Here is a 25,891-nt window from a genome sequence, read left to right as displayed (position 1 = left end):
TATCACCATCCTGGTCAGGTGGTTGGTAATATATCCCTACCGCTATAGTCTTCTTCTTAGAGATTCTGTGGTACAGTTTGATTAATTTATGATTTTTACTTCATTTGATTCTAAGCTTTCTTTCACATATAAGCTTTCTTTAAGCACCAATATCCTCTTTTCCCCCATTCCTGGTATATCTGTTAGTGCTTCCAGGCTGCCTGCTTTGTACAGAGCTCAGATAAAAGCCCCCTTTCTTGTTGTTTCTTAGTATATAGGGAACTAATGGAATGGAGTGCTGTGTGGAGTCATTTCCTGAAGTGTGCAGTTACAGCTGCATTATTTTAACAATAGTACTATCAGCTTTGGCCACTCACTGCCTGCCACTCTGCAAGGGCTAGGAAGCTGCACCAAGAAATAACGAATTACCATTAGATGGCACCATTTTTCTTTCCAGATATAGCTTTTTTGATTGGTCAGAGAGCCATTATATTTCCTGTGTCCCACTTCTAGTAATGCACCCTACCATATACACTATGGGTTTGATTGTACCCTTAATGCAGAGTCCTAAGTAGAAGTGGTGCAGAGTCATGCTCCCTCCCTGAGCTTTCCTGTGTGTATGAGCAGGCTGCAGCATGGCTCTGTCTTCTTCCTGTGTCTTTGGGGAAATTCGCAACTGCCAAGAAAGGAGTTCCAGCACTCCACAGAACACAGGGACTGCCTGCAATTTTGAGTGACCACAAATGGAGTGTGTATGATGGCCTGGGAGGGACAGGCTCCTCACCCATCTGACTGCGTGTGGGTACATTCTAATTCTCCATGACCTTTCCACTGGCAGACGAGCACTTTAAGCAAAAATAAATGTTCTGAGAAGGCAATAATTACACAGTAGTTCAAGTGGAGAAGAAGCAGAATTTTAATACAGTGGCTTTACTCATAATTGGAGAGCATATGTGTGGGGAATCAATATAGGGCGGGTTTCTTGTTATTATTGTTTCATAAAAGCCCTTTGCTTAAAGAAATAATTTTTGTTAAAAGTCCTATATAGTGGCTCATTCTAGATGGAATTTAATGTTGCTTCAGGAAATGAAAATATTAAATTTAAATGAAAGTTGGAAATGTTTGCGTTACCTTGCTTGGCACAGGCTATACAATACCCCCAAAGGAATTGTTATTTATTATAATTGTTATTTATTAATTACGTATGTTACGCTAGGTGCTTTTGTAGAAAAGAGGCTTTTCAAAGAGGTTTATATATTTTTATAATATATTTTTAACACAAGTTTAGCTCACATAGCAATTTTTAATCAAAGCACTTTCCCAAGGAAGGTACACAGAGGGATCCCTATTTTATGGGTAGGGAAACAGAAACACAGAGGGGTGAAGTGACTTGTCTAAGGTCATACGGGGTACAGCTACACAGTGAGTTTCTGAGCCCGGGATGAGAGGTTTGACTTATGGAGCTCATGCTACCAGGCTAAAAATTATCTAGCCACTGAAACGGCTTTGGTGATGTCACACTAGCAACTGCCCGGGGGTAAGGGGCGGTCCTTGACTCAAGGGAAACCCAACCAGGGGGATCAGCAATTGGACAGCATTGTCTTGGAAGTGTCAGCCTCCAAGGGGCCCAGCAGGCCACCAAACCCTGGACTGGCTCCTGTTGGGAAACCCCAGCTTCTGAGTTCCCAGACTGGACAAAGGCTCAGGGTTGGCATTAACTTGGCTAGACGTGGAGGGTTGCTTTTCATATCGGCCCCCAGATCACCGGTATCATGAGTGCCCAGGTATGGAGTGTGATTATGGACAATTTTGGACTGCAGAAAGTGACCCCCCCAGCTAATGTAATGGTCCCTGTTCAGATAAACTGGTAAAAGGTGAATGCTCTGGAGAATAAACATTCATTCTGTTTGTCCTCAAAACATGTCCAGGAAGGCAGGATGGAGAGATTTAAGTAAAGATGATTTAAATAATTAATTTTCATCATGCTTTAAATGACCTGATTTAAAAATATTTAAATGAGGTTGAGGCTTTGTAAAATTTATCTAAAAATTTGTACTGTTGTTACTTTATAAATAACTATTTTTTAAAATAATCACTACTAATAGGATGTTATTTGAATTTTACAGAAATTACTAGCAGCAAAAACAAATAAACAAAATTAAATCCCCGATCCAACAAACAGTTAAGCAGATAACTAATTTTACTCCCATGAGTAGTTCCACTGACCTCAATTAAGTTAAATATGTGTGTAAATGTTTGCAGTGTTTGCAGTTAACATTTTATTTTTATTAAAAAGTTCCTATTTTTATTGAAAGCTTTTTTTTAGTGACAAAAATCTTTTGTTACTTCAAAACAAAATTGCTTCAATGTAAACAATGAAAAGTTATTTAGACTTTAATTAACAAAGTGACTATGTCCTATTTCTACACATAGGCCCAATGTTAGGTTCCGAATGGTGGGATTTTCTGAAGTACCTAAGTGACTTAGGAGCATGGTGCCATTGATTTCAGGCTGCAAGTCCTGATGGAGGAGTGTAGCTTGGCTGGGACATTTCAACTTTTTTGACTTGTCAAAGTTTAATATATTGGAAGGTGATACTGGTTGCAAATAGAGTTCAGGGTATTTTCTATCGATGTAGTATTTGAATAGTGCTATTCTTACAGTAAATATGTTAATGAAGTCTTGGTATTGCCATTTTAAGCATAGATGAACATTCTAAGTGTGAAACTTCTTCACAGAAAAATCTCTGTGTAATATCTGAAATTCTGTTAACAACTGGAAAACTAAACTAAAGAGACAATAGCTACTTGAGCCATTTAAGAGTGTAAAAATGGGAAGAAAGTAAAGAGCTAGCAAATTTGTAAATAAAAATATTGCGTTAAACTACATATTTTTTCCTCTTTATTTTTTTTTAAAAAATTATCCACCCTGCAGCACAGACAGCTACAAAGCAAAATTTCCCTATAATGAATCTCAGCTGTTTTTTGTCAGTCATTTAAGAGCTAATTTGGTCTATATGTAAATAAAGTCCTTGGCCCATCAGATGAGACTGACAGCAAAAGCTCCAATTAGTGCCAAATGTAGTGGTAGATGTACTCATTCTACCTAAGAAGGATGAAGGGCTTAGTCAACACTGAGACTATTTGAGAATGCATGATTCTAAGAAAATGATATATTCTAAACCTGGTGCTTAGACTAAGCCCCTAGTCAAGATTCTCACACCCTATCTTCATCAGGAGATACTTTCAGCTCACATCTGTTCGCATGTAATCAAATCCAGACATGCAGGAAACCAAGTTCACTCATCTTCACATCATGACTAGACAACAGAAGCTTGTCTTCTCTTAATTTGCCCTGGGCCCAATTATTCTTTCCTTTATTAAGACAGAAAACAAAATACATGGGTGGGTGCACATCTCCACAGATGCTTTGAGGAATGAAGTAAACACTCTCAGACAGGAACCTTGATGCTAACTCCCAACTGAAACAGGAGGTTTTACATTCAAATTTGTTGACTTTAACCTAAAAAAAATCTCAAATAGCAGGAAACTACAAACTACAAAAAGAAATACAGGAGAAAATATTCAGTGTGTTAAGGATATCTGGTACATTATTATTTATATTACCATAACTCCTATGGGCCTCAGTCGTAGACCAGGACTTGACTGTGCTATTTAGTACTGGAAGTGTTTATTTTTGTAAAAATATCAGCACACAATAAAGCAGCTGGATTTCCAGCAGTCTACACAAATTAGATTGAAATGAGAGTAACCTGTGGTGAGTTAGCTAGTGGTATGGCTAGAAACTGTTTGCCATCTGCTGTGTTGGCCCATCACAGACTGAATCAGAGTTAGGAAGAGCTATGCTAATGTTTTGCCAAGTTGTGCATCTTGAAATGTGCTTTTTCTGCTTTATGCCGCAGTGCTGGCATAAAATGGCCCTGAAGTTGGTATATCAAGCCCAGGGAAGATCACCCCAGTGTCTTAGGTTGGTATAACGTAGTGAGGCCAGCTTGTCCCTATGTCTAGCTGATCAATGACTGCCACTGACATCTTGGTAGAGCCACATAGAGCAGCCTCTATCTTACCACTAACCAGGCTAGTTGGAGTGGAGCTAAGTTTCCTTGTTTGAAAGTTAAGTCTTTTCTGTATTACGCATATCTCAGATGCAGTCTTATCTTTAAAGGAATGGTGTGTACACCTCCCTCAGACATTTCTTGATCTGTTTGTTACAATCACATTTTATTGGGCTGGAGGAGAATTGGTTAATGATGCTGGAAAGCCTATGTGTCAGAAATTTCCCTGAGGAGCTCAGATTTTTTTCAGTTACTTTTCATAATTTTTTAGAGGTCCTGGGGATGAAGAGCTCCTTCAGTGTCCTATGCATCATTTGACACGTGGCTAATGCAGCATTTTCGCTGAAGGGGTTGATTTTTCAACACAGTGGCTTTCTGGTAGGAAAATCAAAAATACCGTGAAAAAACATAAAAAATAAATACAGTGAAGGTTGCACAAGTTTCCCCATCCAGCTCAAAAAGATAAAGGGATGGGAAAAGCAAGCCTTGTTTGCATAAGCATCTGGCACTCTAAAGTGTAGTGGGCAAAACTCATTGATATGGTAGGGTTCCATGTTAAGATGTCTTTGGAGGAAGAAGCTATGAAATTAATAACTGTTAAAAAGATACTATCCTAATAAGTGATGTGATAGAAGAGTTAGGCTGTAGGAAGGAATGTTATCTAGGCAAAAGCAGACAGACTTGGGAATCAGGATTCTGGTTCTGCCACTGATTTACCCTCTGACCACTGACAAATTACTTAGTACTCAACTGCATTGAGGGAGAGAAAAGGAGGCTTAATGCCATCTTTGTTCCCACCTACTAACCTCCTTAGACTCACCAGCCCGACTTTTGAAAATCTGCCCCATATTTCTTAAGATAAAATGTTAACTTTATCTTGCAGCATGTCAAACTGTCATGGCCTCTTTTTCAGATCAGAGATTTTATCAATGATTAGTCATAACCCATGTGGGCATAAAGATTTGGTTACTCCAGATTTTTCAGCATTTAAACATTTCACGTATGCCTTGATATCTTTGGTTATTTGAAATTGTTGATTAAAAGCGTCTTGTGATACTTTTTTCTCATATAGAGCAACTATGGTATACTACACACACACTCTTCAACTAAAATAACTAAATTAGGCATGTAATTTTAAAAGGCTTAAGATTTAGGTAATATAGGTCAGTATTTTTGTTCCTCCTGCTATGACTCCATGTCTCCATGATAAACAAGATGATTGTATTTCCAGGGTTTTTCCCTGCTAAGGTAATTTACAAATATAGTGAAAAGGTGGACTTGGACTTCATCCTACGTCATAAACAGCTTTTACTGAGCTATGTGTTGAATGATGGAGGTTTCTTAAATCTCATCACTTTTTGGTTTTGGTTCTCAGTAAAAGTAGTGGAGAGAATATACTCACATTTCAGCTCAAGTTTGATGAAGTCTGTATTCCCCAAATTCTCAAGAAACACTCCATCAGGTGCTGATGTTTTGAAGTAGAAAGAGATGTCTGCACTGGTTTCCCCTTGGAACGTGGAGAAGTGAAGGTAGGACGATGGAGTAATGAAAGACGCAGCGTTCCAGTAATTCCCTGTGGAGATGTGAGCGACAAAATTATGTCTTTCAGTGCTCCTTCCAAGCTATCATTTACTTGTGTAACCAAAGCAAGAACAGAAGCTAAAGTTTCTAATGTCGAAGCATGTTACAGTGATCTCTGTATGCAAAAAAGAGAAATCATTCCAATTCTGCCTTGTTACACTTTTTTTTTAATAGCTAGTTTGCTAGATTTCAAAAGTTAGATGACATTTTGAGGACATTGTGAGGACATTTTCAAGCTCCTACCCCATGAGATACTATCAAAATATACACCTCTACCCCGATATAATGCGACCCGATATAACATGAATTCAGATATAACACAGTAAAGCAGCGCTCCAGGAGGATGGGGTTGGACACTCCGGTGGATCAAAGCAAGTTCAATATAATGCAGTTTCACCTATAACGCAGTAAGATTTTTTGGCTCCCGAGGACGTTATATCGGGGTAGAGGTGTATGTATGTGTTCATGTACATGGCCCCAATCCAACAAAGCAACTAAATACATGCTTAACGTTAAGAATGTCAGTAATCCAATTTATTTCATGGGACATCAGGGCCATGGTGTATATGCAAATAGCCAGTCATATGCCTGCCTGGCCTTGCTCATGTGCATGCACACATTACTGCATGTATAACTTGGCTGCTTTCAAACTTATGCACACATAATTGCATCCATCTAGCTATATTTATATTTTTCTTTTTGTTTTAAGATAAAAAATACAGTAATTGAAACTGAAGATTACAGCTGGGATTCATTTATTTGATATGGTTGGATAATATTTTCGCTCTATGGGGTATTCCCTCCCGTCCTCCCTAACAAACAAAGTGCAGTATGCACTGCTCAAGAGGAGCCCTGTATCATCACTCACAGGACAACACTCTACTTCTTCCATGGATAGACCACTTGAACTATGCGTTCCCTCCACTACCATTCCCTGCTTTCCCAACAAGATGATGCCAAGGGATCTGTGGGGATAGACTCCCTCATGCCTGAGTCGGACCTTGTGGCAGAAGGTGCTCTTTGTTAAGTCATAAGAACATAACATAAGAACGGCCATACTGGGTCATATCAAAGGTCCATCTAGCTCAGTATCCTGTCTTCCAACAGTGGCCAATGCCAGGTACCCTAGAGGGAATGAATAGAACAGGTAACCATCAAGTGATCCATCCCCTGTTGCCCACTCCCAGCTTCTGGAGAACAGAGGCTAGGGACACCATCCCTGTCCATCCTGGCTAATAGCAATTGACGGACCTATCCTCCATGAACTTATCTAGTTCTTTTTTGAATCCTGTTATAGTCATGGCCTTCACAACATCCTCAGGCAAAGAGTTCCACAGGTTGACTGTACATTGTGTGAAGAAATACTTCCCTTTGTTTGTTTTAAACCTGCTGCCTATTAATTTCATTTGGTGACCCCCAGTAGTTGTGTTATGAGAAGGAATAAATAACACTTCCTTATTTACTTTCTCCACACCAGTCATGATTTTATAGACCTCTATCATATCCCCCCTTAGTTGACTCTTTTCCAAACTGAAAAGTCCCAGTCTTCTTAATCTCTCCTCATATGGAAGCCATTCCATACCCCTAATAATTTTTGTTGCCCTTTTCTGAACCTTTTCCAATTCCAGTATATCTTTTTTGAGATGGGGCGACCAGATCTGCACACAGTATTCAAGATGTGGGAGTATCATGGATTAATATAGAGGCAATATGATAGCTTCTGTCTTACTATCTATCCTTTTCTTAATGATGCCCAACCTTCTGCTGGCTTTTTTGACTGCCGCTGCACATTGAGTGGATGTTTTGAGAGAACTATCCACAATGACTCCAAGATCTCTTTCTTGAATGGTAATAGCTAATTTAGACTCCATCATTTTATATGTATAGTTGGGGTTATATTTTCCAATGTGCTTTACTTTGCATTTATCAAAAGTCAGGCCAATGTATAGGAGGTCTCCTAGTCTAGGTCCAATTGCGGCCTCATGGTGCTTCCTAATATGAAGTTCCACTCTTCCCTCAGCAGATACTGTGCCTTGCCATGATGTGGGCTTCCCTGAAGCAGTATTGGTGGTTGTCACTGACTGAGAAGAAGCATGGACAGGAAGAACAAATTATGAAGCCTGGAGTCCTGGGTGTAGCCCAGTACCCAAAATGGGGTATGGGCGGGGGGCTTCCCAGGCTGGAGAGGCTAACTAACTAACCAGCTAAAAGATACAAACTATTAGATAAAACTTTAAATTCTAAAAAACTTCTAAAACTCTCTCTCTCTCTAGTCACATATAAGGGAATTAAGCCAGTTTCTAACTCAGATGATGCAGCGGTGAGAAGGAACTAGAGAGGAAGTTGGTCTGTCCTTCCCTTTATCTCCTTGGTTGGAGTCAGGAGGTGAGCAAGGGCGCATGTATAGACCAACAGATGCTGCTTTCAAAATTCTCCGGCTCCAGGCTCATGAAGCATATGTGTATCCACAGTGGAATACACATAGGGACCAGCACTCAAAGAGGAATGGTCATTACATATTTAACATTGCCGTTTCACTTGTTAGCACTGGCTGAGTATTAGTGTAGTTGGTGCTCTGTATGTTTAATAGCTAAAGTTACTGGTAGTGCAGCATAGTTGAGACTCTGACTTGTTGTCATTTGAGGTGCTTATGAGACTCCATCAGAATTTAAATGGAATATAACTGGAATAGGATTTTGGTTTAAATACACTTGGGGATATTTCATGAGATCATTTTTCCCTCTTCCAGTCCTTGTCCCTCTTCTTTTTCCATCTTTTTCAGTCCCTATGGAGGATGGACAATGAGTGTCTTTTAAAAAGAAAATAGGTTTAAAACATTGTAATAATTTGGGGGGAAAGCTGTAGTGGGGGGAGAAGAAGGGGCTGGGCATGGTGGCCAATACCTTTATAACAGAAGCAGCACTTGTCTGGAGAACTAGTTTGGTTGTACCAGCTGGTCTTCAGTGAAAGTAACTCCTGGCTGGCATTATTGTGTACCAGGTTTAGGCAGATGATTAGTTCCTGATCAGGTACTTTCTATGATTTCAACAGACATTTGAGTCATTTTATTATTGTGGAAGAGGCTATGCAAGAAATGGATGCTCATTAGTCTGAGGTCTACATTTTAAAAAGTGCCTGAGTTATGTGAACCAAATGGATAATTACACATGCAACTTCATTTTCATGTAATGGTTGTGGAGCTGCTTGCACTTCTGTCCCTTCTGGTCTCTCTGAGTGTATTCCCTCAGGTGCTAAGCCTGTTTGGAATACAGTTCTCTCACTCACTGACTGGGACCTGGATAACATCCCCCCATGCCCACCACTTATTACTGTGTAGGTGACTGAACTCTTGTGGACATCCCCATACGGCGATGAACAGCTGTCGAAATACATGTAGGTTTATTGAAAAACTGGAACAACGCACAAGAGAAAATAATTTTACAGCAAAAAGCAGCCTTCATATCTATATAGACTCATCTAATTTTCATTACAAGCTAAGTTAGATGGGCTTCCCTCTTGAGTTCCAGGAACGGAATAAACCCGACCTACATTCTGCTAACAAGTCTAGGAGCTCTTAGGACTCAGCCTTGTCTTAGTTTGCCTTCCAGAGTGTCAGTCTCCCTCTGCCCCCTTCCCTTCTCCTTCTCCCAGAAACTCCTGTTTCTCAAAGTTCCATCCTCCCTGTGTGAGCCTGACCCTAATTTCCATGTTGCTGAAAGGCCCTTGCTACAGGAACTAGGAAGGCCTTTTGCCTCAGACTGGTTTCTCCCAGCCAGCCAGCCAGCCAGCCCAACTAAGGCCTGGTCTACACTAGGGTGGGGGGTCGAACTAAGGTACGCGACTTCAGCTACGTGAATAGCGTAGCTGAAGTCGAACTACCTTAGTTCGAGTTACTTACCCATCCAGACGCCGCGGGATCGACGTCCGCGGCTCCCCTGTCGACTCTGCCACCGCCGTTCACGGTGGTGGAGTTCCGGAGTCGACGGGAGCGCGTTCGGAGTTCGAACTATCGCGTCTAGATTAGACGCGATAGTTCGAACTCCAAGCAGTCGAACATTACGCGTTGACCCGGCAGGTAAGTATAGACCTACCCTAAGATGATGCATTGTTTGACTGTTGATTCGTTCAGCTTTAATGTCTTGTGACTATTGGGCAGTGTGCTGGAACTGTCTGCTCCCCCTGACACTCCAAAACACCGCCTCAGAAAATGTATACATAAAACATATTTTGGGGTTCAGCTCTATATTAACCCGCAAGCGACCCCACATCAACACTCACATGAAAACAACTGCATGCATAAATGAGAGCAAAGAAACTGCGTGGACCTGGGAAGGGAGACATCTGTTTACGGCTTCAGGTATATTTTCAACATAACTGTGGCCCAGTCCAGCTCCCATTGACTTAAATGGGAGCTGGATCAGTCCCTTTAATAAATAATAATAATAAAAAATCTAGCTCTTATATATATCTCAAAGAACTCTTAGCACGCAATCATACAAGGTCCTTAGAGCCTTATCTCCAATCCAGCAACACACTTAAGCATGTGTTTAACGTTAAGCATTTAAGTTGCCCCATTGACTAGTGCATAAGCTCTTTGTTACAGAGACTGTATTTTTATATTTATATATATGTGCATGTGTGCGTAGCATGGTCCGCTGATCCCTCACTGGGGCCCATACTGCAATACAACTATAATAACTAAAATATTTATTAACGAACAATTACTGCAATGCAATTTTTTCAGAGCAAACTGATGTTTCATATAGAGATTATTTTACAAGGTTTATTTAAAATTTTATAGAAACCTAACAACAGTATACATACTGTAAATGCAGGCACCTTGCAAAAAGTTGGGTGACCCAAGTTAAATCTGTGATGGTTTAGATTTTCCACATTGTAGTTCTCATTTTCCATGAATCAGTTCTTTACATAAGTTTTGCTTCTTTCTGAGCATATTCTATTAGGTGATTGGGGAGGAGGGTATCACAATTTTTGTGGTAATGCTTGTAAGTTCTCTGGGGCAGGGTCTGTCTTTTTTTGTTCTGTAATTGTGTAGCACCTAAAATGATAGGGTCCTTGGTCAAGACTGTTGCTCCTAAGTGTTACTGCAATGCAAATAATTAATAATATTAATCCCCCTGATTAGCTTTTTTGTTTTATTCAGTTTCAGTTTACTTGCTTCTATATATTATCAACATGTCCATCTGCATTTCATGGCAGTAAAATCATGAGTCAAGTTATTGAACTCTGTCTGCTTTAGTGAAGAATCATGAGGTCAGTCATCAGGAAAGGCTTTTAACATTGTTTGAAACTCTGATTTGGTTCTCCACAGGAAGCCTATGCACATTTAATGGAGTCAGAGTGGATAAAAAGAATGTAGTCTGAAAGGGGAAACCTACAACTTGAGAGAGGTGCTTTCAAATCTCACTATTAATATGATACTCTGGAAAAGAGAGAAAGATGCTAGCACATCAGAATCATGGCACACACATCATGGCACAGTTTAGAAATGGGGTTCAGGGAAGGAAAGGAAAACTACATCTATCTCGCAAAAAACCCCAAAGGTATAGCAGAATTTATTTTGTTCTGCTCACCACCTGTAGTGATCCTTGGGAATCATTTCATGATCAAAAAAGGAGTTGCCTAAAGAAATCTTTAGCACAATTCCACTGTCTACACGTATTTATTATTGTGTATGTGTATTGTCGTGGTATCTAGATGCCCCAGTCATGGACCAAGACCCCAGTGGTGCTAGGCATTGTACATGAAGACAGACTGTGTCCCAAAGAGCTTACAACCTAAGTAACTCAGTAAGTATATAAATACACGGCAGACATACATTTCTTTGGAATATTCTCTCCCTCCCTCCCCTCTAATAGCTTAGGCCTGTTGACCCTACAGGCTTGCTTCAAGGCCTACCTTTTTGAGTGAGCAGTAGAGGAGGGCTGAGGAAACTGGGGATTGGGATTTACATTTAGGGAAAAGTGGTGTGGGATGGATGCTTTAATCCAAATTCAGCTGACTGCTGGTTAATAAACGATGTAGTAAGGACTTGGGGAAGGAGATGTGCTGCTGGCACTTTGATTGACCCTAGAACTTTTCTTTATTATATTTTTCAGTTTATTGCCAGGATGCTCAGAGCTCTGGATGTGGGTTTTCTGATGTGGAGTTTTAAATTTAACAAAATTAAATAAAACAGCCTCCCCTTTCTCCCTTAGTCTTGCTCCCCCATAATTGATCTGTGCACTTCCTAATTTGCGTAGGAGAGAAAGACACTCTCTCTCCTATTTCTCAGTAAAGATGTAACCTCAGACAGAGTGTTGCAGTGCAGTCTCATAGTAAAAAAAATTACTATTTTTACAAAATATGCTATACTACATTTCATCAAGATGCCAGAGACAGAGAATTTAGTAGGATTAAACAAGGATTAGAGAAAAGAAATTGTGGTGTCAGGTGTGTGTGTGTGGCAAGTGTGTTTATTAATTTTTATTAATGATTTATTATTATTGGGGAAATAAACTTTTATGCTGCAGGACATAAGCCAATCACTAACAAGGGATATGAACAAAGTTGTCCTGGTGGGTTGTTCCATAATTACTCACTACACGGCTTCACATGAAATGCTGCTTCATTTAAATTTTTACAGGAGTTTTTACCTGAGTAAGAATCAAGAACAAAACACTGGAAATCCCAAGTAAAACTTGAATAAGGACTTCAAGATTTTCCCCATGAATAAGACAAATAAAATTCAACATTGAAGACTGCAAAGTAAAGCAGCTTGGAAAAAATAATCCTAACTACATATATACAATGATGGATTATAAATTAGCCGAAAGAGATCACCATAGATAGTTCTCTGAAAACTTCAGCTCAGTTCAGAGCAGCAGTGGTCAAAAAGGCTATCAGGGTGTTATGAACTATTAGGAAGGAGACAGAATATATCATAATGCCATTATATAAATCCATGGTGCATCCACACCTTGAATACTATGTCCAGTTCTGGTCTCCCAAATCTCCAAAAGGATATAGAGAAACTGGAAAAGGTTTCAGAAAAGGGCAACAAAGATGATCAATGGTATATAATGGATTCCATATGAGGAGAGACTAAAAAGATTAGGGCTGTTCAGCTTAGAAAAGAGACAACTAAGGTGGGATGTGATAGAGGTCTATAAAATAATGAATAGTGTGGAAAAAGTGATCAGAGAAATGTTATTTACCCTTTCCCAAAATACAGAAACCAAGGGTCACCCAACAAAATTAACAGGTGACACGTTTAATACAAACAAGAAAAAGTACTTTTTTCACACAATGTGGAACTCCTTGTCATGGGATGTTGTGATGTTTAACTGGGTTCAAAAAATAATAGATAAGTTCATGGAAAGTTCATGGTCCTTCTATAGCTATTAGCCAAGGTGGTCAGGGTGCAACCCCATGCTTGGAGTAACCCTAAACCTCTGACTGACAGCAGCCAGGATGGGAAGACAGGAATGGATCACTCCAGCTGCCCTCTTCTGTACACTCCCCCTGAAGCTCTGGGATTGGCCTCTGTTGGAGACAGGGTATTGGGCTAGATGGACTCTTGGTTTGACCCACTATGGAAATTCTTATGTCCTTATGCTCATGTGAGGGTGCCAAAGTACCAGTATGTATAAATGTAACATACCTCTTGCATTCAGAGCGTAAAGATTGGTGCCCTTTTAAGACTGGTAGATCCCTATGTTGATAACATTCAGTTATGGGCTTAGAGCAGTCAGCACGTTAGCTTCTCCCTTGCAGTGACATTTACCAGCACTTTCTTAGCCAGCTCCTTTCTATCTCTTCTTTCTTAGCATGATTGAAATTCACTCTCCAGCACCATCAATTTCCCTTTTACATTCAACTCCCATTGAAATGGAGAATGGCAATAGCAGAACTGTAAAAGACCTCAGTGCTTTTAGCTCTGCTAGGCAACAGCACTGGAGAACTAATGCTGCAAAGTCAGGCAGCCTTTATGTATTACAACAGACCAAAAACCTCCAGGGCCCTCATCTGCAGCAAAACAGATTTTATATCAAAATGATTATGTGAATAAAATGTAAGAATAGCCTCCTATTTCAGTGAAGATGGATGTGTGAATGGGAAACTGCTCTGTGCCACAAAGTAATGGATTGAGAGTATCCATACAATTATGCTCAACAAATCAAGTTTTTTCCTTCTGTTCTTTCATTCTGGGAAAATAGGAATATACACATGTACTATAAAACACTGCCACCATTACTCACATGAAGTAGTAGTAACTTATTCTGCAGGAATTTCACTGGAACCCATCACAAAGAGAGGCACTATTCAGTGAGAGAAAGGGTGGGAGAATGCAGCCTGAAATGAGGCATGTGACATGACAGCTGATTTAAAGTGAGGTGGCAATGGTCTGATTAACTGCCCAGGTATGCATCAGCAAAAAATTCAAATTAAATTTTATAAAACAAGACCAACAACCACCTTGTCAATGCACCGGAGAACTTAAATCCCAAAGTCAGAAGATGAATGAATTATTGTTGGATTACAGCAAAGGCAGGCATTCAAGCTTATATTACTCCCCACCATTACCCTCTCCCCCCAGAAAAACAACAAGGAGTCTGGTGGCACCTTAAAGACTAACAGATTTATTTGGGCATAAGCTTTCGTGGGTAAAAAACCTCACTTCTTCAGATGCTTGAAGTGAAAATTACAGATGCAGGCATTATATAGTGACACATGAAAAGATGGGAGTTACCTCACAAGTGGAGAACCAGTGTTGACAAGGCCAATTAAATCAGGGTGGATGTAGTCCACTCCCAACAATAGATGAGGAGGTGTCAATTCCAGGAGAGGCAAAGCTGCTTTTGTAATGAGCCAGCCTCTCCCAGTCCCTGTTCAAGCCCAAATTAATGGTGTTAAATTTGCAAATGAATTTTAGTTCTGCTATTTCTCTTTGAAGTCTGTTTCTGAAGTTTTTTTGTTCAAGAATAGTTACTTTTAAATCTGTTTTAAACCTGTACCACCGGACTCCTTGTTGTTTTTGTGGATACAGCCTACACTGCTACCTCCTGACACTTGACACCTCTCCTCCCAGAAAAGTTCATTTTCAAGATAAAAACAACCCTACTTCTTTAGGCCAAGTAACAAATGGTTCCAAGTCTAAAATAAAACCTGCTGAGAATATCTATACCTCTAAAGATGAGTTTAGATTTAAAAAATGGAAAAGTTAGCAGAGTAGCAGCGCGTGTGACATTGCAAGCAATTCAGATTTTAGAGAGAATAACTGACAGGCATAATTTAGTTTTTGAAAACAGTTCTCTGAATAGTCCAGTGCAATTCCATAGTGCTGTAGCAGTGTATCATAATGCATTTTGACCTCTTTTTGCTAAAACAGGCTCCTTCTAAAGGACAGGAGCTGTTAAAATTCAGAGAGATTAATGGAATCAGCCTGACATTCCACTTTCATCAGACTTCATTGGAAGTTCATAAGGATTTATCATTGCAGGAACAGAAGGTCATCAGTATATCCAGATGTAGATGAATAAACATCAACTACATCTGGTAAAGCAGAGCTGTAATTTTATTAGTATTATAAGCCTCTTTGCTTTCCACAATGTTTCCCCCATCCAATGTAATCCCTGTAGGTTTGTTTTCTGAAAGTTCAGTGAGCACTTCCTCGCTAAAGGCCTGATCCTGAGAGGTGCCAACCACCTCCTGTAAGGTTCTGAGTGCCTTCAATTCCCATTAACTTCAATAACAAGCTCTCCTTCAGTGTGATGCCAATGTTTCTCAACTTTGATCTGGTAGAACAACCTCTTCATGTGAGAGGATGAGTCCATCTCAAGGCACATTCAGTCCTCTCTCTCTCGTTGCTGAGAATGACAACAAGCATGCCTATTATTGCCAATTTTGGTGGTGGTTTCTGTGAACTGAATATTTGTCCCTTGGGAATTAAAATGAGGCTGAGCGCAGCAGACTCCTTATTACAAAGAGCACCATAGAGGCCTTAGGTAGTAACTAACTTTTGGTTACTACAAATAAAGCTGGACTTAAACCGGTAACCCCAAGATGAAAGGCTCTATATCCCATTTCCCTGTGCCACCTGGTACCCCAGATTCTACCATCACAGATGAAGGATAAGTCAACTTCACTAACATTTTTACATTAACATTAGAGTGAACCTACATGTCGGCCTCAATTTTGGGAGACGTTTTGGAAGCAGACAAGTTATCAAAAGGCATAAGACATGTGATGTTGATCAATGGCTATAGTCACAGAGGCCAGCATTTGTATTACTCTGTCAATCATCACATTTGCTGAGTCAAAGGAAGGTACAATCACATTTGTCAATGAAATGTTTGAGTCAATGACAAGTGAACTCAGTGATGCAGAAAGGCTTCCAGCACTTGCAGTGTTACTCACAAAGCCATTTAGAAAATCATTTTTCACAAGTCATGCCTCCTGGTCACACCATATAATCATGATGCACCCCTTGTCATGGCTGGCATCATCACTTTCATCCATCAGAACGGTGGAAGGTCCTGATGTGGCATGGTTCAAAAATGACTGGGTGTAATGTGCTGATGGAGATTTAATGATGCATGTGAGCTGGTGAGCTTTCACAGGAAAATTCTTTTGCAAATAACTGAACCTGCAAACATCAGCCTGTTCATCTCTGTGCTATGATCAGCATTGTGAGTAAGATTCCCCATTGTGATGCAGTCATGGTGAACTTTAAGCACAGGAAACAACTGCTTTCCAAATGCTTATTGCAGAATAAAAAGGTTCAGATTCTTCACTGACTTGCACCTGTGTAGTCCTTTTATAGCTGCGCAAAGTGACTGTAAGATGCTACCATTCTGATTTGGAAGTGTTGCACTCCCACGCTGCACAGATTTAAATGACCCCGTGAGGTGAGAGGCGAAGGGGAATCAGGACAATCACATCAAAAGAAAACAAATAGTCATAATGGGCCAGATCCTCAGCGGTACTGGATTACACTCAACATAGCTGAAGTGAACGGTAGGGAAAGATAGCTCTCAGTCACGTTTCTGTTTCTCATATCGTTGGCTGGTAGTCTAAACAGCCTTCAACATAGCTAAAAACAGCCATATGATCCAAAGCAATGGCCGGGGATCAGGTGGAACACCATATGACATCACCTTCTCCTCCCCTTTTTCTCCCTGCTTGCATGCTTTTTAGGTGGAGGGAATGGGGACCAGTGGTATTCAGCACTATGTCACAAAAGAATTTTCCTCTGTTAGGACCATTCTTGGTTGCCTTTTTAGAGCTGTTTTCCAGCTGTTTTGTGTTGCCTCAAAGTAGCTGGAGACAGGGCAAGGATCTGGCCAAACTATCTCACACACACCAGGCACTATCACTGATTGGCTAATATCTCAGAGTTTCTGAATTTTCCCAAAGAAACTGGCGATCAGGTTTAAAATAGCTATTTACTGATATTCTGCTGCAACTGAGATGATTTAGTCTTGAGGTGCCACATTAGTTGTTCTTCAGGTCACGGATGTCAGGATTACCTATTGCATAACAAAGATCTTCACTGCAGATCTTTCAATAGGTATTTCCCTCTGATGTCTGCCTCATTGATTCACTTCATTCTGGATTAAATTTATGCTGGCACCTGAGAAAATGTAGGTCACAGGACATGATAGAGTCATCTTCTTCTGCACTATTATGGGATTTGTTTTCCAAAGATGTAGGATCTTATTGGCTTTGTGGGACCATGGCCCTAAGGTATTATTTGATATTATTTCACACATAATTTATTATTTCTCACAGTATTTCTTTTACTAATACAAAGTTATATTGCTCCTTTGCATGTTCACAATACTAAACGTTTTATGCTTCCTTTGTTCATGTCCCCAACCCCAAATCCACAAAGAGGTGTAAAACAGATAACGTCTACGTTACACATACCAAACAAAAAAAAAGGTAAAGCTATGGTTTTCATTCCCCACTATGTTACTCCAATTTTACAATGCTGTAAATATATTGTAATTCCACTCCTCCATGATACACTTCCTAGCCATCAACATGTTGACACCCTGAGGACCTGTCTAAGTTATGGCAACCTCTTGCCCTATAGGTGCACTGTGCCTGGGATCACTGCAGAGCTGCATACCTGTCCCATCACCATCCCTGCTTTAGAAAGTCCCCTACACCTGGGCTTGCAAAGAGGTCCTTAGGAAGCAGCTTTATGGCTGACTTCTGCACTGCCTGTGTCAGGGGGCTCCTCCCAGGCTGCATATAGGGCTTCTAGGTGCTCTTTGCGTCACTCTGTCCCTTTTACCCAGCATATTGGATATCATCCCAGATCTCCAGCACTAATGCCTCTGTTCCCTAGAATCCAAAAATTCTGGCTCTCTGCAACTGCCCATTACATATAAGAAAGTACCCATTTCACTCTTATATTCAGGACAGTAGGCAAAAGAAAAAGAAAATGCAACACTGAGACAAGGAATGCTGTCCGTAAAGCTGAAGAACAATGGTAGAGCATTGAATTCTGCAAAAGACTTGCTTTGTTTCAGAGTTTTGTTTTTGTCGTTTTGGGTTTTTTTGCAGGGGAAGGACAGTGCCTTTTTTTAGGTTTAAAATGACTTCTTGAAGTCAATGGGAGTTTGGCTGGGAGTATGATACAATCTACAGTGGGTCTACTTTAGACTAAAGTCTAGAGTCTGGGTTGTGTTTTGGGGTCTGTATTATGGTGCTGTATCAACAGCAACATTTTCATTTTCAGACACAGGTCACTCTGAGCACTACAGTCCCAATTCTGCCATGAGCTCTCCACCGATGGACCACTGTGCCATGTGTAGCAGCACCTACATTCTCACTTTTCTGAGCACTTAGATACCTCTTCAGTGAGGTATTTATGAATGTGCTTAAAGTTTGGAACATGCTTAATTTGCTGAATGTGAATATGAAACTATCAACAAAAATAAACTAAAAACTAAACCACAAGACAGTGTAAATAAATCTCCCTTCCATTCTGATGATGAGCTTCAACAGTGAACAAGAAATTATACTCAACTATTTTTAAGATATTCTTGTGACAAAGAAGTAATGTAATTGGCCCCTTAACTGCGCCGGCTTTTATGGAGTTACGCACGCTTACTCCAACTCTGAATCTGGCCTGATGTCTTTCACATTATGGTTATCATAGGGATAGAAACATCTTGCATAGAGATGGGCAAATGGCTTAGGAAAAAATAGGAATCAACCAAAACTTTTTAAGATTCAAAAAATGTTGACAAAGCAGTGTTGGCAATCTAAAGAATCTAAAAATCATTAGTTGGGTTTAAAAATTGATGTGATTTTTAAAAAATAAATTTGAAGTTCTTTTTCTTTGTCTTGGACACTTGGGCAACACACATCACAAATTTTTCTCTCCAAATACAATGGCTAGAAACTTCCTTTAAAAAAAAAATCTAACCTGAGAGTCTCATCTAGTCTTGTATCAGTGGGGTAGCCGTGTTAGTCTGGATCTGTAAAAGCAGCAAAGAGTCCCGTGGCACCTTATAGACTAGCAGACATATTGGAGCATGAGCTTTTGTGAGTGAATAGACTCTTTGCTGCTCATCTAGTCTTATGATTGTGAGAACTAGGGCTGTAAGAAGCATGCCTAATTTCATACACTTATGATAAAATCACAAGACTTGGCAACACTACAAAGGCTTGCCAATCACATTTTCTGAAAAGTCCTTTAGAATTTCCAAAAGATTAAACCGATTGGCATTTACAGAAATGTAATAAGGATCTATGGAAGTTCTCTAAAATAACCTGTAATAAAAGCAATAAAAAATGGAAGCAATTGTGAACTAGGGGTTTCAAAACAAACAAGACACAAAATTGGTTTCCTTGCTCTTATCTTACTTTTCAAAAGTTTAGAAATTATTGAGTGATCCTTAAATTCAGTACAGTAAAGGAATGTTTCAAATGAAATATAAAGGCAAAGAGAGGAGAGAAAAAACAGCATTTCAGACAGTTTATATTGTGAGAGACAGATCTGGGAAAGCATGGGAAATGCACAGCTAAGAAGATCAAATTTCCACAATGACTTGTGAAGATCTTTACTTTAAAAGGAAGGATGGTCTATGATTAAGGCACTGAGCAGGGATTCAAGAGACCTCAATTCAGTCACTGGTACTGCCACTGTCTTAATGCAATTAATTGTAACCACATGTAGTGAATTACAGTACAAAATTGTGACATTAGACTGCAACTAATTGGGGCAGGGACTTTCTTTTTGTGTTTGTACTATGCCTAGCAAGGTAGGGCCCTGAACTCAGTTGGTGTGCTGAGCATATTAATAAACTAATACATATGCATAGGAAGGGTCCCAGTCCCAGCAAGTAGTGGTCAGACATCTTGCAGACTGAGAGCAAGGCACTGACAGCATACAGTGCAGCAATCAGCCACACATCTACCACTAGCAACTATGTCATAGATGCCATAAGCACCAACTCCCTGAGTGCTTCAGCCTTGGAGCACCCACGAAAAAAGATTAGTGGGTGCTTAGTACCCACCGTCAGCCAGCTCCCACAGCGTCTCCTGATGAACAACTCCTCCCCTTCCCTCCCAGTGCCTCCTGCTCACCGCGATCAGATGTTCTGCAGCATGTAGGAGGCTCTGGTGAAAGGGGGAGGAGTGGGGATGGGGCACTCTCAGGGGAGGGGGTAGAACTGGGTGGGAAGAGGCAGGGTGGGGCGGGCTTTAGGGGAAGGGGTGGAGTGGGGGCTGGGCCTGGGGCTGAGCACCCCCAGGGAAAGGAGGAAGCTGGCGCCTGTGATAAATGTTAAAATAAAAGTTCTTTGTTTAAAACAGTGAGGCCTGTATGTATTACCATAATACAAATGATAATTATTTTCCATAGCTCTATCTCCTAACACGTTATCCAAATGCACTTTTTGTTGTGTGAATGTGTTAAAAAGAATTTGGGCCATTCCAAGAAGTGGGTGTAGTGATGTTGACACACAGCTAGCTGTTTGAAGAGCAGATGTATGAAGATCTAACAAGACTTAAAAAGCTAAGATGAAAAACATCTATCTACCGGCTAAGAACCAAATGTTTCCTCTTAGTGCTTTGTAACCCTGCAGGAGTGTAATTATCTCATGATGACCAAGATGCCTGTCATGTCACATTGCTTGATTATGACATTTATTTCCACTTTAGATATAAATAAATTTAATAATAAACCACTTTGATCACTGGAGACTGCTAGTAAATATCACTTTGCAACTGCTGTGACATCGAGTTCATTCTAACGTTTGTGATCTTACACAACCCAAAGCAGAAGATTCTGTAAGGCTCTGTTTATCATAAGAACAGAAAACTTTATCATTGACAGTCTTAAACTTTTTAAAGGGGAACACCACAGTCATTCTTGTAATCAGTGATGCTATGTCAGACATTCTTGTTGATCATTAGACCAAAGGGCCTACTGTCAGGTGAACCAAAATGGGAGCGAGCTTTAAGAATAATTTGTAATAATAATGTTAAGACATGTAACCAAGAGTGGCAAATGTAGTTTATTGAGAGTGGGAAGATTAGTTGCTTAACATTTAGCACAATATCCTAGAGAAATATCTTCGTGTGCTGTTTCAATAAAGACAATCAAACTTGACTATTCCCATCTCACTATTTTATTGTTACTGGCTAACCAATCTTACATATAAAGATTACAGAATTCAGACTATGCAAAAGAATAGTGGCTTGTTTCATGTTACATTTGGTCTAAACAGAAGAAACAGCTTGGCAAAGCTGCAAAGAATATGGGCTGCTTGTCAGTGGAAGGAGGCTTTGATCTGTGGAATCTTTCTTCCACTGCCAGAGAGAGGATTTCTGACTGACACTGGACTTTGCAGTTTCATTCACCAGGAAAAGCTGGACTTTGTCAATGGAAGATATCATTATGGTAGTGAGACAAATAGACACTTACCTACTTTGTGTTTAGGAATATAGGACTGGAAGGAACCTCCTGCGGTCATCAAGTCCTGTCCCCAGCTATCACAGGCAACCCTTTCATATAATCCCTTTCATAAATTTAACAAGCTTCATCTTAAAACTAGTTAGGTTGTTTGTCCAAACTACCCCTACTGGGAGGCTGTTCCAGAACCTCAACCTCTCTGATGGTCAGAAACTTTAATTTCCAGCCTAAATGTATTCATGGCCAGTATATATCCATTTATTCTTGTGCCAATATTGTACTTTAGCTTAAATAGCTCTTCTTTCTTCCTGGTGATTATCCCCCCTGATGTATTTATAGACAGCAATCATATCCTAATCATATTTGACCAGCTCACAGGCTGCACGTGGCCTGTCAGGGTAATCCGCTGGCGGTCCGTGAGACAGTTTGTTTACCTTGACCGTCCACAGGCATGGCTGCCTGCAGCTCCCAGTGGCCGCAGTTCACCGTTCCCGGCCAATGGGAGCTGTGGGAGGCCATGCTTGAGGACGATCAATGTAAACACTGTCTCGCGGCCCATCAGCGGATTACCCTCATGGGCTGCAGGTTGCCCACCACTGTGTTTGACTGAGCTGGTATCATAACGGCCTCAAATCTACAATATACAAAGTCCTGAGTGAAATCTTGGTCCCAGGGAAGTTAATGAGAGGTTTTCCACTGATTTCACTAATATGACTCTGGACTTGTCGGGAGGGAATATCTTTTTTACAGCAGCTCACTGTTATCCTCTGGAAGTCTTTTGGGCAGGAAATCCCCTGCAGGCCAGGAGGAAATTTAAGGCTCTAAGAGTGTATTCATTGTCTAAAATGCACTTTGGCACCTTAAGGTTGAGCTTTTCTCTCAGATTCAGCTTTCAGATTGGTTACTCTAAAGGTAAAGGAAAATGAGGCTTACTAACTTGTCACTGGAGTTCTCGGAGATGGCTCCACACAGTCGCACTTAATGAGGAAACCAATGCATTACCAATAAGTGGGAATATGCAGAGCCAGTCAAAGAACTATACAATCTTGTTTTTCCTCCTCAGTCAATGAGCAGACTGCCTCTCAGCTGCCTGTAGTAAATATCTGCACTCCCACATACAGTTTATTTCAGGCCTCCTCATTAAAGCAGCAGTTTTCAACCTTTTTTCATTTGCAGATCCCTAAAAAAAAATCAAATGGAGGTGCAGACCCCTTGGGAAATCTTAGGCATAGTCTGCGGACCCCCAGAGGTCCACAGACCACAGGTTGAAAACCACTGTATTAAAGCTGAAGATGAGGAATCTGGGCTTCTGGATTACAATCTTGGCTGTGTCATTGAATTGCTATGTGACTTTGGGTAAGGCTGTATCTTTCTGTTTCTCTAGTTAATTTCTCTGGGAGTTTACCAAACAGAAGTCAAATGCTGAACCTTTGAGTTTCAACCATCACTAACTAAAAATCTTGGCATCATTTTACTTGGCATGCTGTTGCAATGTGTAGATGGCCATGTCTTTTCTAATTTAAATGTATTTTCTTCATTTTTAAAGGTGTAGTTTAAAAATACAAACAAACATAAAATATAAAAGAGAATTTGCAGATGAAGAACCAAGCAGAGCTCTTTGTGATTAGCAACAAAAAGAGGAGGAAAATTACCCCACCGGAGTCATATTATATAGTCTTGATGCATCAATTTTTTTTTAAAAAGTATTGTTTTGTCAGCAAGCCAGGGTCATCTCACTTTTTCTCCCGATACTGCAGTCACTCACTGTTGTACCTCCTCAGAGACAGCACTCTGTCAAAGGCTTGTAATGTAATATCACACAACGATCATGAAAAAAACAGGGGAGGGCAGACTCATGCCAACTAAAGCACCAATTAATTGTAGACTTGAATTTGCTTTTTCTGAGAAACTGGAAGGTGGAGGGTTGCGGGAGATGGAAAATTGACTTGGAGTTTCCATCTCTGCTGATCTCATCTTGTCATGTCTGATTTAATTACCGGGCTTTCAGCAGAACAGATGAACCAGCACAATAGTCTCGTCCCCCAACCCCATTTGTTAAGCAAAATAAACCAAATGCCACAAGGGGCAGGAAGATTAAACCAGCTGAATCAAAGTAAGTGCATTCTGCAGATAACAGGTAACAGACTCCTGCTTGAGATCAGGGCTGATTTTAGTTTTCTAAGGGAAGGGAAGCAACTTGATAAAGAGCACAGACCACCCACTCACAAGACACATTTCCAGATTTCTCCAGTTTATTGCTATAAACAATAATAATTTACCAAGAGAAGTATCTAAGTTTAAAGAGGGAAGCTTATTTTCAGATGAATTATTTCCTGTCAGCACTTAAGTGGCTAATAATCACTTGATTCCTGTGGCATTTTATTTATTATGATTAATAATAATATACTAATCAAAATGAATCCTTTTTGGTAATTACATGGATACATTAATTAACTCAAAATGAACTGCACTGTAAGGGCCTGCACGTGCAAAACGAATGTCATTTGAGTTCAAGCTGCTCAGCATGTCCCTGAGAGCCGTGCAGTACCCCAGAGTATTGGGCCCTGGTTCAGTACTATTTGAACATCCTCTTACTATAGAGTAGCATTAATTATTCCCCTTTCAGGGAAAGGACAGGGACAGTTTCTTGGCACAAAAACAGCAGCTTGTTCCGTTTATTTTTATTTATTGCCTCTGACGTAAAATCTGCTGTTCAAATAAACTGATGGAGCAAACGCTGTTAGCTTCCAGTACATGGAGTCAACAGACTAGCGTATGGGCTAAGAATGATGATTCAGCACGTCATTTGTTTTTTCTCCTGCCAGAAGCAGGACATTGATAAGCCAACAACTAGCCTCTCTCCTGGTAAGTTTCTAGCTTTGCATTTTGCTCTCATCCGTATCTTTTTAGATGTGAAATTATGAACTTTAAAGAAGAGGCTTGCTCTTCCCCTTCCTTGCAGAAGCATACACACATACACAAACTTATAAAAGAATCAAGCATATTTTCTAATCAGCTTATTATGTATCCCTGGGACCACTGAAAACTGGTTATCAGACTCTGCTATCACACAAACAAGATGCTTTTTCAAAAATAAACAATAGAGGGAGGGGCTTGGCAACTATAGTTTAGAACAGAGCCAGTGCCTTTCTTTAATTAGATGAACTAGGATCTCAGATGTTACTTTTGATTTAAAATGTGTAGGACCAGATTCTGCTACTAACTAGACAGGTGTAGATCATAAATTACTCTACTGAAGTCAATGGTTTTCCTTTGCTTTTAGTCCTCATATGTCCTTAAAGTATCATTGCTGTAAAACAGTAACCAACCAGAGCCCATTTAAGCCTCTGAAGTTACCACCAATGAAGATGCAACCCATTGGGAATTAAAGGTCTGAAAAATCTTTGTGCAGACAAAGCAGTAAAATTAGTTTTTTCCCTTTGAGGAACCAGTCCTATGCAGGCTGAAAGGCAGGACTGAACACTGGACTTCTTATGTTAAAACATGAGCCTCTACCACTGGAGCTAAAGGACTAAAGGACTAAAACTCTAAACCTGAAAAAACTTATACATATACTTAACTTTACTACTCTGAGTAGTCCGATTGACTAGCGGTAGCAGATCTCCTCTCAACAAAAAAGATTTACCCCTTTTTTTCTGGTTTTACACAAGTTTTAATCTCACAGGAAATAAAAATCAAAATTATTGAAATTGCAACAGGAAAAGTCAGATCTTGTCACTGAGGGTAAGGAAAGCTTTAACAATTAACACAAAACTTGTGTTACTTTTGCTGGAAAGTGCCTTAACCATGGAACCTATGCACAAAAAAAAAAAAATGCAGTCCAGGCCCAATGAGTACAAGGGTTCTCCTAATCAGGGCCGGCTCTACTGTTTTTGCCGCCCCAAGCAGCGCGCCGAATTGCCACCGCAGACGGCGGGGCAGTCCGTGTACCATTAGGGCGGCACGCACATTTCTGCGGCAGTGGCAATTCAGAGGCAGCTTCTGTCTTCAGTCGGAAGACAGAAGCTGCGCCGCCGCGGACAGCTGAACATAGAAGCTGCCGCCGAATTGCCACCGCCGCGGAAACGCACGTGCCGCCCTAACGGCACACGGACTGCTCCCACCGTCTGCAGTGGCAATTCGGTGCGCTGCTTGGGGGCAAAAACACAGGGACTGCCGCCCCTTGCAGATTGCCGCCCCAAGCACCTGCTTGGGATGCTGGTGCTGGCCCTGGTCCTAATTTTCTGGCCTCAGTGCCAGTACACAGCACACAGACTGCTGCTACTGGGCCATCAGCACAGTTAAAAAGGTACACAAGG

General features: G+C 40.5%; 1 protein-coding gene across 1 annotated transcript in view; it reads right to left on the bottom strand.

Annotated features, from left to right (window-relative positions):
- Positions 1–25,891, bottom strand: part of CNTNAP2 (contactin associated protein 2) — a 1,620,276-nt gene that overhangs the window by 127,931 nt on the left and 1,466,454 nt on the right. The window contains exon 16 of the mRNA XM_039524081.1: positions 5,457–5,627. Within this exon, the coding sequence (XP_039380015.1) occupies positions 5,457–5,627 (171 nt within the window). The remainder of the gene's footprint in view (positions 1–5,456; positions 5,628–25,891) is intronic.

This window comes from Mauremys reevesii, linkage group 2 (genome assembly GCF_016161935.1).
Source record: "Mauremys reevesii isolate NIE-2019 linkage group 2, ASM1616193v1, whole genome shotgun sequence".
Taxonomy (NCBI): domain Eukaryota; kingdom Metazoa; phylum Chordata; order Testudines; family Geoemydidae; genus Mauremys; species Mauremys reevesii.
Note: the sequence above shows the minus strand (reverse complement) of the source record. Positions and strands in the feature narration are given on the sequence as shown.